This window comes from Pipistrellus kuhlii, unplaced genomic scaffold (assembly GCF_014108245.1).
Source record: "Pipistrellus kuhlii isolate mPipKuh1 unplaced genomic scaffold, mPipKuh1.p scaffold_m20_p_27, whole genome shotgun sequence".
NCBI classification, from domain to species: Eukaryota; Metazoa; Chordata; class Mammalia; order Chiroptera; family Vespertilionidae; genus Pipistrellus; species Pipistrellus kuhlii.
Genome location: NW_023425526.1, coordinates 7186958 through 7199793, shown reverse-complemented (window position 1 = coordinate 7199793; position 12836 = coordinate 7186958). Strand labels below are relative to the sequence as shown.

The 12836-nt window shown below is 64.8% G+C and overlaps 1 protein-coding gene across 5 annotated transcripts in view; it reads right to left on the bottom strand.

The window, feature by feature from the left end:
* The window catches only part of TBC1D8 (TBC1 domain family member 8), an 86521-nt gene that overhangs the window by 16136 nt on the left and 57549 nt on the right, over positions 1-12836 (bottom strand). For all 5 annotated transcript variants that reach the window (XM_045587299.1, XM_036453939.2, XM_045587297.1 and 2 more), the window contains 7 exons: positions 12459-12612; positions 8363-8577; positions 6804-6921; positions 4758-5037; positions 3104-3233; positions 2904-3002; positions 2073-2141 (listed from right to left, as the gene is read on the bottom strand). In XM_045587299.1, the coding sequence (XP_045443255.1) occupies positions 2073-2141; positions 2904-3002; positions 3104-3233; positions 4758-5037; positions 6804-6921; positions 8363-8577; positions 12459-12612 (1065 nt within the window). The remainder of the gene's footprint in view (positions 1-2072; positions 2142-2903; positions 3003-3103; positions 3234-4757; positions 5038-6803; positions 6922-8362; positions 8578-12458; positions 12613-12836) is intronic.

Sequence of the window (12836 nt, the reverse complement as noted above, 5' to 3'; positions counted from 1 at the left end):
CTGGTCCCCCCCAACTGTCCTCTCCTGCAGGCCTGGACCCCTAAACTGCCCTCCCCTGCAGGCCTGCCCCCCAACTGCTCTCCCCTGCAGGCCTGGACCCCCCAGCTGCCGTCCCCTGCTAGCCTGGTCACCCCAAACTGCCCTCCACTGCTGGCCTGATTGCTCACAGTTGCCCTCCCATGCAGGCCATCTTGTGGTGGCCATCTTGTGTCCACATGGGGGCAGCCATTTTTGACCACATGGGGGAGGCCATCTTGTGTCCTGGAGTCACAGTCCATTTGCATGTTACTCTTTTATTAGATAGGATATAAAAGTTGACGTGCGCATGCAGGATACATATAAAGCTTACACTGGTACCAGTAGCACACGTGTGTTTCGATCTGTCATTGTCAATTGTGAATTTGGTTGACACTTCTATTATTGAAAAAGGGTGAATACTTATATTAAGATATTTCTTCTAATTAATTTCCTTTCAATGTGCACGAATCTGTGCACTGGACCACTAGTATCTCAATAAAAATGAAAGGAAGAACCAGACTTGCCTAAGGGGATAAAAAAGATTGCTTCAAGTTAACAATAAAAATAGATTTCATTAAGTACCAACCACACTGCTCAACTTTAATAGGAAACAGTATGTGAGATGTCACACAGTGGTTGCAGGAGCACCTCCCAGGCTCAGGGAGGGGGCCGTCCATGATGCCGGGCAAGGGCTCTGACCCTCTCCTCAAGGCCTTTCCCTCAACAAAAGAAAAGTCTGACTCACAGACAAGAGGGGCATGCAAAATCCAACCACAGGACAAGCACTGACACATGAGAAGTCTGCGAAAGCCAAGGATATTCAGGTCAGACGAGGGAGAGCAACGCTGAGGGCTGCGATGAGGAGCGGATGCTGCCCGGGGGTGGCCGGAGGCTGGAGGGAAATGGGAGGCACCAGGACGCTTTCATTGGCATTTCCTTCGGAGGCACATTTCCAAAATTACTTTAAGTTTCTATTTGTAATTAGTCTTACAAAAATGAAAGACTTTTAGGGCTAATATGAAAATGAATTTCATTAAATACCAATCACATCATTCACAGGAAATACAGAAATAGGAAACAAGAAATAGCTCTATCTCCTTTAAAAACTCTTTAAAGATGAATGACATTAGCACTTAGTGAAATGTAAGTTTAGAGCAATCTTTTACATTACATAAATCTGGACCTGTGTCTCACATGTTCTCTCACATTGAGAATGGCTGACCCTGAATAGATGGAAGACTGGATACACTAAACTGCACAGCTGCTTCTTTTTACAGAGAGGAAGAGAGAGGGATAGAGAGGAACACTGATGAGAGAAACATAGGTCAGCTGCGTCTGCACCCCCCCAACTGGGGATGTGCCCGCAACCAAGGTGGTACTGTGCGGGCCAGAGGAGGCGGCACACAGACCGGTGGTCAGCAAACTGCGGTGCAAACTACGGCTCGCGAGCCACATGCAGCTCTTTGGCCCCTTGATTGTGGCTCTTCCACAAAACACCACGGCCTGGATGAGCCTGTGTTGAAGAAGTGGCGTTAGAAATGTGGCTCTCCAAAGACATCTACTCTCTCCTCCCCCTTCCTCTCCCCTCACCTCTCAAATAAATAAAAAACATATTTAACAACAAAAAATACGTTCTTTGGAGCATAAGTAGCAACACCTGAGAATCTACCTAAATAACCAAATATCAGAAACATAGTTTAGCATGTTATTACAAATATGATCGGTTATAAAGTTATTAAAAACATTAAGACTATGTGACATGCATACCAGCTACATAAACACAGGAAGAGGCGCGGATGGAGGAACATGTGAGGTGAGGTGTACGCAATGGGATCCTGTATGAAGCGGTGGTTTCTGTGGGTGCCTGCTCCGCCGGTGGGACCGGGAACCGGTGTAGAGGAGCGGGGCGGGCGAGGGGGGCAGGCAGGTGGGCAGCAGGCAGGTGGCCACAGCCTCTGCTGTCCCAGGTCAGCTCCCACACGCCACCTGGGCAGGCTGAGCACACAGGCAGCCTGGCTCGGGCCTGTCCCTCCCGCCCCTTCCCGGACCTGCACCTTGAACAAGTCGTAGAGCTCCTCCAGGTCGTCAGGTGGGAAGGAGACTTCAGGGCCGACCACGCGGAGCTGCAGGAGAGCAGACAGCAAAGGTGAGCAGGCCTGCGGCCCCCGCCCCTTCCAGACAGGCGCTGAGGGCGGCGACCCCACCAAGGTGACCTCGTGGAGCCCCACCCTGGCCCGGCCGGACGGCGGGGCAGACGGCTCAGTCCACAGAGCCAAATATCAACAGAACAACGATGGAGAGCCAAATTTTTAAACTTAAACTTCTAACGCCACTTCTTAACATAGACTCGCCCAGGCCGTGGTGTTTTGTGGAAGAGCCACACTCAAGGGGCCAAAGAGCTGCATGTGGCTCGTGAGCCGCTGTTTGCCGACCATGGGGCTAGGGGCACGCAGGCCAGGGCAGGCATGTCTGTACCACCTCCTCCGGCCCCCGCGGTGCCCCTGTGCCCGCTCCAGGGACTGAGGCTCCAGCGGGCCCTCTGCTCCCGTCCGTCTGACCGACACCCACACCGGCTCAGCACGCCCCTCCACGAAGGGGAAGCTGGCACCTTTTTTAAAATCCTTACTCAAAACATGGTTATTGATCTGAGAGAGAGAGAAACACCAATGTGAAGTTTCTGATTGATCAGCTGCCTCCGATAAGCACCCCAATAGGGACTGAACCATTAACCTGATAGTGCCCTGATGGTATCGAAGCGGGCACCTTTTGGTTCATAGGCCGATGGCTCCACCCGGCCGACACGGCCAGGGCAGAGAGCTGGGGTTCTTGCTGGAGGCCAACAGGGAGCCGAGGGCACCCCCTGCGCCCCTGGCGGCCTCACTCACCACGTTCTGCTTGGCGGTGCCCTCGTGGCCCTGCAGGACCCGGATCCTGTGCCTGCAGCGCATGCGCTCGATCTGCTCCACAGACTGGGGCCCGAACTTCTGTGGGGAGACGTCCCTCCTAGGCACGGGGCACAGCCTGCCGCCGGGCCGGCCCGTCCCAGCCCCAGCGACGCCCGCAGGCGGGACGGGTAGGGCCGTACCTCGTAGGAGTCCCGGATCAGGTCCCCGATATCCGTCACCTGAGGGGGCTCCTGGTCGTCGGAGAGAAAGGCGTGGTGGCTGTCCGCAGGGAGCCCGGGGCTGTCCTCGCTCTGGATGTGATCTAGGAACCTGAGCACCCCAGCGTGAGCAGCTGCCTCGCCGTCTCCCCCGCACCAGCTCCAGAGCCGCGCCGGCTGCAGGGCTCTGCACTCAGTGACGGTCAGGCTGACGCTTTCCGAAGGGGACCTGCCAGCCGTGCCCCTCAGCTCCGGGGAGCCCCCGCCCGCGGCCCAGCCGCACTCAGACCTGAATCTCCTGGGGAAGCAGTGGGCCCTTTCCCCGCCCGACCCGCCTGGGCCACGAAGAGGGAGGGGACACACCCCGTCACGCAGTCCACAGTGCCACCAGGGGCCTTGGTGGCAAAGGGCCGAGCGCACAGCCTCCAGGCGTAGCCCTTGCCTGCAGTGGTGCCCGCCTCCCCGCACAGCGGTGCCCGCCTCCCCGCACAGCGGTGCCCGCCTCCCCGCACAGCCCACAGCGGTGCCCGCCTCCCCGCACAGCGGTGCCCGCCTCCCCGCACAGCCCACAGCGGTGCCCGCCTCCCCGCACAGCGCTGCCCGCCTCCCCGCACAGCCCACAGCGGTGCCGCCTCCCCGCACAGCCCACAGCGCTGCCCGCCTCCCGCACAGCCCACAGAGGTGCCCGCCTCCCCGCACAGCGGTGCCCGCCTCCCCGCACAGCCCACAGCGGTGCCCGCCTCCCCGCACAGCCCGCAGCGGTGCCCGCCTCCCCGCACAGCCCGCAGCGGTGCCCGCCTCCCCGCACAGCCCACAGCGGTGCCCGCCTCCCCGCACAGCCCGCAGCGGTGCCCGCCTCCCCGCACAGCCCACAGCGCTGCCCGCCTCCCCGCACAGCCCACAGAGGTGCCCGCCTCCCCGCACAGCGGTGCCCGCCTCCCCGCACAGCGCTGCCCGCCTCCCCGCACAGCGGTGCCCGCCTCCCCGCACAGCCCACAGAGGTGCCCGCCTCCCCGCACAGCGGTGCCCGCCTCCCCGCACAGCGGTGCCCGCCTCCCCGCACAGCGGTGCCTGCCTCCCCGCACAGCCCACAGCGGTGCCCGCCTCCCCGCACAGCCCACAGCGCTGCCCGCCTCCCCGCACAGCGGTGCCCGCCTCCCCGCACAGCCCACAGCGCTGCCCGCCTCCCCGCACAGCGGTGCCCGCCGCCCCGCACAGCGGTGCCCGCCTCCCCGCACAGCCCACAGTGGTGCCCGCCTCCCCGCACAATGGTGCCCGCCTCCCCGCACAGCGGTGCCCGCCGCCCCGCACAGCCCGCAGCGGTGCCCGCCTCCCCGCACAGCGCTGCCTGCCTCCCCGCACAGCGCTGCCCGCCTCCCCGCACAGCGGTGCCCGCCTCCCCGCACAGCCCACAGCGGTGCCCGCCTCCCCGCACAGCGGTGCCCGCCCTCCCGCACAGCGGTGCCCGCCTCCCCGCACAGCGGTGCCCGCCTCCCCGCACAGCGGTGCCCGCCTCCCCGCACAGCGGTGCCCGCCTCCCCGCACAGCGGTGCCCGCCGCCCCGCACAGCCCACAGCGGTGCCCGCCTCCCCGCACAGCGGTGCCCGCCTCCCCGCACAGCCCGCAGCGGGCGCACCTGCTGAGGAGCGTGAGGGCCTGGCCGTCGTCCCGGCTGCTGCTCAGGGCGCGGGCGTTGGCGGCCAGCACGGCCAGCCCCAGCTGGAGGACGGCCGCGATGCCATCGAAGAAGAAGCAGTCGAGCACGCGCACGGCGCTGCCCAGGGGCATGGCGCTGAGGAAGAGCGTCAGGAACCAGGACAGCGACAGCGACGCCAGGGCCGACGGGAGGCGCTCGGCCAGCTCGGGCAGCCGCTCGCGGAGCAGCTCCTCGAACACGGACTGGTCCACCTGGGCGCCTGGAGGGCGGGCGGGAGGCCTGTCAGCCTGAGCCGGCCTCCGGGCGCCGGGCTGACTGGGCGTCGCACTCGCCCCGGGCGGGGTGCGCTGGGCGTGAGCTGCGGGGACGCTGTGCGGCCTCCGGGCGGGAAGGCTTCCGCGAGCTCAGCCCGCGGGCAGACAACAGGCGGGCAGGCCTGGGCGCGGGAGTGGGTGGAGGGAGCCCATGGGGGCGGGAACGTCGGTAATACTTTCAACAATAAAGATAAATTAAAAAAAAAGAAAATAAGGAAAAAGACAAAATTTCTTAGCACACACAAGAGCTAGTCATAGAAAAGTTATAAATTGGACTCAGCGTGAGAAATGTTCTTCAAAAGATGACACGGAAACAAACTCCAGCCGCGGAGCCACGCGCAGTGCGTGCTCTGAGGCCGCTCTGAGCTGCTGCGGGGACAGCCGCCCGCTGTTAGGACGGGCGCTCCGGAGACGCTCGCAACGGCCGGCGGGGCAGACCCGGGTGCTCACACCGCTCACCGCCAGGGAAACGCGAGCTCAAGCCGGGGCGCACGCCCGCACACGCGACGGCTGAGGGACAGGCTGCTCCAGTGCCGGCGGGCCGGGGCGGGACCGCCTGCACCGCACACACTGAGAAACGAGCGCTGCTTGTGAGGGAAACCACCACTAACCTAGGACCCGGCACTGCCACTCCTGGAAAGCCGACAACGGAGTATCCACACAAAAGCTGAATGCTCATCACAACTTTATTCAGTTTAAAAACTGGAAGCAACTCGAGTATCCACCGGGCTGAGGCAGACAAACGGCCGCAGGCGCTCAGCGAGGACAGGCCACTGCGGCCGTGGGCGGGGGGCCAGGGCCGGGGTCCCCCAGAGCAGCCCCTGCGCTGGGCGCTGCCCGGGTGCGAGGCCGTGCTGCAGGGAGCCTCCACCTGCCAGCCTGGCCGGCGCGCTGGGCGGCTGCCGGGAGCCGGCTAGCAGGTGCGGCCCAGCCGTCCGGGGGACACCGAAGACGGACGGCCTCCTGGACGCCAGGACTTTCCCAGAGCTGCTCCGCCAGGCCACACGGCCTCCCCAGTGCCGAGTGCGAGGGGGCTGGCCAGGGACCGCCGGGCCCTCCCCGCTGCCTCCCTCTCCCCCGCCCGCCCTCTGTCACGGCCGCCTCGCTATCGCCTGCCCCCTCTGCACAGGACTCTGCCCCTCCACCTCCACCGGCGTGACTGGGGGGTGCCCTAGGGCGTGACCAAGGCAGCTTTGGCGTCATGCTCTCCACCGGACAGACAGTGCACTCTGCTGGCTCCGGTGCTCAGGCAGAGCGTGCGAGCTCCCCCCCTCCCCAGGCCAGGAAAGGGGCTCCAGGCCGCCCCAGGCCAGGCTTATGGGCGGCTTCCCTGCATTCTTCCTTGCCTCCTCCTCTCCTGCTCCCCCCACACACTATGGGAGACACCTCTCTGCTTTCCATCCTTCAAATGTTCCCATGTTTTTTATTCGTGATCTGTGCTTGTAGGTGACCTTATTCCACCCTTTTGCCAAAACTGCAGGGAATCACCCCAGTGAGCCACACCCGTGAGCCACACCAGTTACACCCGTGAGCCACACCAGTTACACCAGTGAGCCACACCAGTTACACCCGTGAGCCACACCCATGAACCACACCTGTGAGCTTTGCAAACCCCGGAGCCCTACGGTGGGTGCAGAGGGCTGAGGGTCAGACCCTGGGCCAGGGCTGGGAGAGCTGCGAGGCACCGGCGAGGGGAGGGAGGGGGGCTTACCCAGCACGCGGTGGTCGAAGTAGTCGGGGAGCATGCGCTCGCACACCGCCACCAGCAGCCAGAAGGCGTCCTCCTCGGGGGCGTAGAGCAGCAGCACAGAGGCCAGGATGTTCATGGACTGCGGCCACAGGGGCGGCACTGAGCGGCCATGGCCTCAGGCACTGAAGCTCACGTGTCCACGCCCACAGCTCAGGCCAGCCCCATGCCCGGCGGTGGGGTGCCCGCGTGGCTGTCAGTGTGGTCAGCCACCATCTCACCCCTCCGCAGTGGGACGCCTCGGGCCCCACAGTGGTCAGCCGCCCTCTCGGTCCCCCAGCGTTGTGGGACCCGCTGTGGTGCCCCTCAGGTTCACACAGGCACACACATTGCAGCCATGTCTTGCTTATTCCCAGGGAAACAACGTTTAAGATTTCGTATCTGAGTGTCAGGAGCTTCCCTAGCCCTGCGGGGGGTCTGCGTCTGCACACGGGAGGCCAAGCAGCCGAGTCCTCGGGCAGCCGGCACTGCCCACCGCATGCGGACGTGACCCCCACCATCTCCTCCCCAAGCACCGTCACGTGGCGCTGACCCTGACGTTCCTGAGGGAAGGCCTCACTGCCGCAGGCTGCCGGCACCTCCCTGCCTCCCTGCCAGGGCCTGGGGGCTGCCTGCGCCTTCCTGCCTCCCTGCCACGCCCCGGGGGCTGCCCGCGCCTCCCTGCCTCCCTGCCACGGCCTGGGGGCTGCCCGCGCCTCCCTGCCTCCCTGCCACGCCCCGGGGGCTGCCCGCGCCTCCCTGCCTCCCTGCCTCCCTGCCACACCCCGGGGGCTGCCCGCGCCTCCCTGCCTCCCTGCCAGGCCCCGGGGGCTGCCCGCGCCCTCCTGCCTCCCTGCCACGCCCCGCCCGGGGGCTGCCCGCGCCCTCCTGCCTCGCTGCCTCCCTGCCCCGCCCCGGGGGCTGCCCGCGCCCTCCTGCCTCGCTGCCTCCCTGCCCCGCCCCGGGGGCTGCCCGCGCCCTCCTGCCTCCCTGCCACGCCCCGCCCGGGGGCTGCCCGCGCCCTCCTGCCTCGCTGCCTCCCTGCCCCGCCCCGGGGGCTGCCCGCGCCCTCCTGCCTCCCTGCCACGCCCCGCCCGGGGGCTGCCCGCGCCCTCCTGCCTCGCTGCCTCCCTGCCCCGCCCCGGGGGCTGCCCGCGCCTCCCTGCCTCCCTGCCACACCCCGGGGGCTGCCCGCGCCTCCCTGCCTCCCTGCCTCCCTGCCACGCCCCGGGGGCTGCCCGCGCCTCCCTGCCTCCCTGCCTCCCTGCCACACCCCGGGGGCTGCCAGCGCCTCCCTGCCTCCCTGCCTCCCTGCCACGCCCCGGGGGCTGCCCGCGCCCTCCTGCCTCCCTGCCTCCCTGCCTCCCTGCCCCGCCCGGGGGCTGCCCGCGCCCTCCTGCCTCCCTGCCTCCCTGCCTCCCTGCCACGCCCCGCCCGGGGGCTGCCCGCGCCCTCCTGCCTCCCTGCCTCCCTGCCTCCCTGCCCCGCCCGGGGGCTGCCCGCGCCCTCCTGCCTCGCTGCCACGCCCGGGGCTGCCGGCTCACCTGGCAGTAGCCGATCCGCGGGTTGCGGTGGGCGTAGGCCGTCAGGACCCTCCGCAGGGCGGCGATGCCCCTCTCCGTCTGGAAGGCGGGGTGCTCCGGCAAGGACCGGTGCAGGTCCCGCTCGATCTCCTCCGTGGCCAGGCAGCACCTCCCCAGGGACTCCTGCACCAGGCGCCCGTAGTAGCCCGGGTGCGAGGCGAGGTCGGTCATGGCACCTGGCGATGAAAGGCGTTTCGCGGAGGCGGGTTCCCAGCACGGGGCCCGCGGGCACCAGACTTGCCTGTCGGAGAACCTCAGCGGGGTCTCCTGAAACATTCTGAGACTACACACAACCCAAATGACTCATTTCCGCCCCAAACAGAACACAGCTCGGCCTTTCTTAGAATAACCACACAGAAAGGGGAAAGTTCCTACAATCAGTGCTTGTTAACGTGCTCCTCCAAGTTAGTTCCCTAGCGACAGAAAGAGTGAATGTGTGCGTGCACACACACACACGCATACTTACACACACACACTTCTCATGCGTTAACTCAACAAGAAAGAACTTAGTGCCCACATGTCGACAGGAGAACGTGGGACTATATTGAGGCAACAGCAACAACTATCAAGGGAGCCACTGCTGCACACACAGACAATGCACAGGCACGCACACGGACAATGCACCGGCATGCACACGGACAATGCACCGGCACGCACACGGACAATGCACCAGCACGCACACGGACAATGCACCAGCACGCACACGGACAATGCACATGACACACACATGGACAATGCACATGACACACACACGGACAATGCACCGGCACGCACGGACAATGCACCGGCACACACACGGACAATGCACATGACACACACACGGACAATGCACCAGCACGCACACGGACAATGCACCGGCACGCACACGGACAATGCACCGGCACGCACGGACAATGCACCGGCATGCACACGGACAATGCACCGGCACGCACACGGACAATGCACATGACACGCACACGGACAATGCACATGACACACACACGGACAATGCACCGGCACGCACACGGACAATGCACCAGCACGCACACGGACAATGCACCGGCACGCACGGACAATGCACCGGCATGCACACGGACAATGCACCAGCACGCACACGGACAATGCACATGACACGCACACGGACAATGCTCATGACACACACACGGACAATGCACCGGCATGCACACGGACAATGCACCAGCACGCACACGGACAATGCACCGGCACGCACGGACAATGCACCGGCATGCACACGGACAATGCACCGGCACGCACACGGACAATGCACATGACACGCACACGGACAATGCACATGACACACACACGGACAATGCACCGGCACGCACACGGACAATGCACCGGCACGCACACGGACAATGCACATGACACGCACACGGACAATGCACATGACACACACACGGACAATGCACCGGCACGCACACGGACAATGCACATGACACACACACGGACAATGCACCGGCACGCACACGGACAATGCATCGGCACGCACACGGACAATGCACCGGCACATACACGGACAATGCACATGACACGCACACGGACAATGCACATGACACACACACGGACAATGCACCGGCACGCACACGGACAATGCACCGGCACACACACGGACAATGCACCGGCACATACACGGACAATGCACCGGCACATGCACGGACAATGCACCGGCACGCACACGGACAATGCACATGACACACACACGGACAATGCACCGGCACGCACGGACAATGCACCGGCACGCACACGGACAATGCACCGGCACACACGGACAATGCACCGGCACGCACACGGACAATGCACATGACACACACACGGACAATGCACTGGCATGCACACGGACAATGCACCAGCACGCACACGGACAATGCACTGGCACACACACGGACAATGCACATGACACACACACGGACAATGCACCGGCACATACATGGACAATGCACCGGCACGCACACGGACAATGCACCGGCACGCACATGGACAATGCACCGGCACACACACGGACAATGCACCGGCACGCACACGGACAATGCACCGGCACGCACACGGACAATGCACATGACACGCACACGGACAATGCACATGACACACACACGGACAATGCACCAGCACGCACACGGACAATGCACCGGCACCCATACGGACAATGCACCGGCACGCACACGGACAATGCACATGACACACACACGGACAATGCACCGGCACATACATGGACAATGCACCGGCATGCACACGGACAATGCACCGGCATGCACACGGACAATGCACTGGCACGCACACGGACAATGCACTGGCACGCACACGGACAATGCATCGGCACCCACACGGACAATACATGACAATCACACAGACAATGCACCGGCATGTACACGGACAGCTGCACTCACTGAGAACAGCATCAACACCTCAGCAGCCCTTTCGACTGCTGAGGTCACAGCCCTCGTGAACTGGCTGGCAGTCGGTTCTTTAACACGGTGATTGTGTGAACAGTCCCAGGACCCTACAACCACCACAGCCCATGCTGTTCAAGGCGCGGGCCCGCACAGGGCCGAGGCCAAGTGGGACTACGGCAGGGTCGGCTGCTATCTCCAGGCCCTGGGGCGGGCGCCGAGCTGGGCAGGGGGCAACGTCTACGTACGCCCTCCCCCCGAACGTTTTCAATGTGCTGGTTGAATCCACACATGGAGCCCAGAGACAGGGGAGAGAACCACGCAGGCGTGTCCCAGGCCCGCGGCCCGTCTGCGAGGCGGCCGACCATGTCCCCGCTCCTGTCTCTCCCAACCAACACTCACGTCCTCAGTGCGGATGGACACAACACTGAAGTTAGGTAAAATGAAAAAATAAAAATAGAAATAAATTTGTTCATTAAAACACCTGGACCGCTTCAGAGGACCAGAGGAAAAGTAACGCTCCCTTCTTTGCAACATGAATAGACTGTTTCTATTAAATATAAAAACACAGAAGGCATTTTTAATTTTAAAAGAAATTTAGGCAGGAGCACAGAGACATCATGACAGGCCTGGGAAGTGCACCTAGAGCGTGGCCCTGCCCCCGGCCCTGCCCCCCCCCCCTTCTGGCAGGGGCGTGGCTGGGGGGGGAAGAAGAGGGAGTGGCTGCCAGGAGAGGGAGAAATGAGAGTGAGGGGGAGGGCACACCCATCTCGGCGCTGGCTGCCCAGAGCACAGCAGGCCCGGGGACGGGCACCCTCCTGGCTCCCATGGCCTCCCACCGAGCCTGGCCTCCTTGGGGGGAGAACGGCTCCTGTCAACCTGGCGACGAGGCATCCTGCTGGGGAGTCCTAGCCCAGCCCCCACCATGAGTCCCAGCACCCACAGCAGCTGGGGGGGGGGGGTGCGCCCGCGCTGGGCGGGCAGGCAGGCAGGCAGGGGAGCAGGCAGAGGCCCAGGCGGTCGGAGCCCAGGAGCCAGCACTCAGGGTGGTGGCAGCGCCGCCAGCAGCCGCCTGGGCGCTGGGGGCAGCCCGCTGAGGGCTCAACCCTGAAAGGCCCTTCGCTGCGGGCGGCTCCTCACAGGCCCCAGGATAGGACGGACTCCAGCCCTACAGCCTCGCTGCCGCCCCATCATGCCAGCCCCACACGGGGCCACGGAGGAGGCCCACCCTGCCCCTCCCACCACGCCCACCCTGCCCCTCCCACCCAGGCCCAGCCTGCCCCTCCCACCACGCCCAGCCTGCCCCTCCCACCCACGCCCACACTGCCCCTCCCACCACACCCACCCTGCCCCTCCCACCCACACCCACCCTGCCCCTCCCACCACGCCCACACTGCCCCTCCCACCACACCCACCCTGCCCCTCCCACCACGCCCACACTGCCCCTCCCACCACACCCACCCTGCCCCTCCCACCCACACCAGCCTGCCCCTCCCACCCACGCCCACCAGGCCCCTCCCACCACGCCCACCAGGCCCCTCCCACCACGCCCACCCTGCCCCTCACCACGCCCAGCCTGCCCCTCCCACCCGGCCCCTCACCACGCCCACCCTGCCCCTCACCACGCCCAGCCCGCGGTCCCCCGAGGCCCAGGCCGAGCCGGCGCTCACCTGAGAAGAGCAGCCAGAGCCGGCCGCGCAGGCTCCGGGGGAGGCCCGTGGCCACCAGACGCCGGGTCGTGTCCGTGCGGAACATGCACACGGTCCTGCCGTGCTCCCCGAGGTGGTCCCTCCACAGGCGCATCTTCTCCTCCTCCCCCCGGGGCTGGAACGGGAGCACGTCAGCTACAGAGAAGCCCCCCTCCCCTCCCTCCCTCCCCAGGCCTCCCCCAGCCAGGCGAACTGGCCGGAAGAAAACGCCTGTCCCAACACCCACGTGACCAGCGCAGCCGGAGGGGGAGGGGGAGGGGGAGGGGGCAGGGTGGAGGGCAAAAGGGAGGGGTCGATCCCACCCTGCCCTGAGCCCCTGCCGCTGAGCAGGCACCGCGT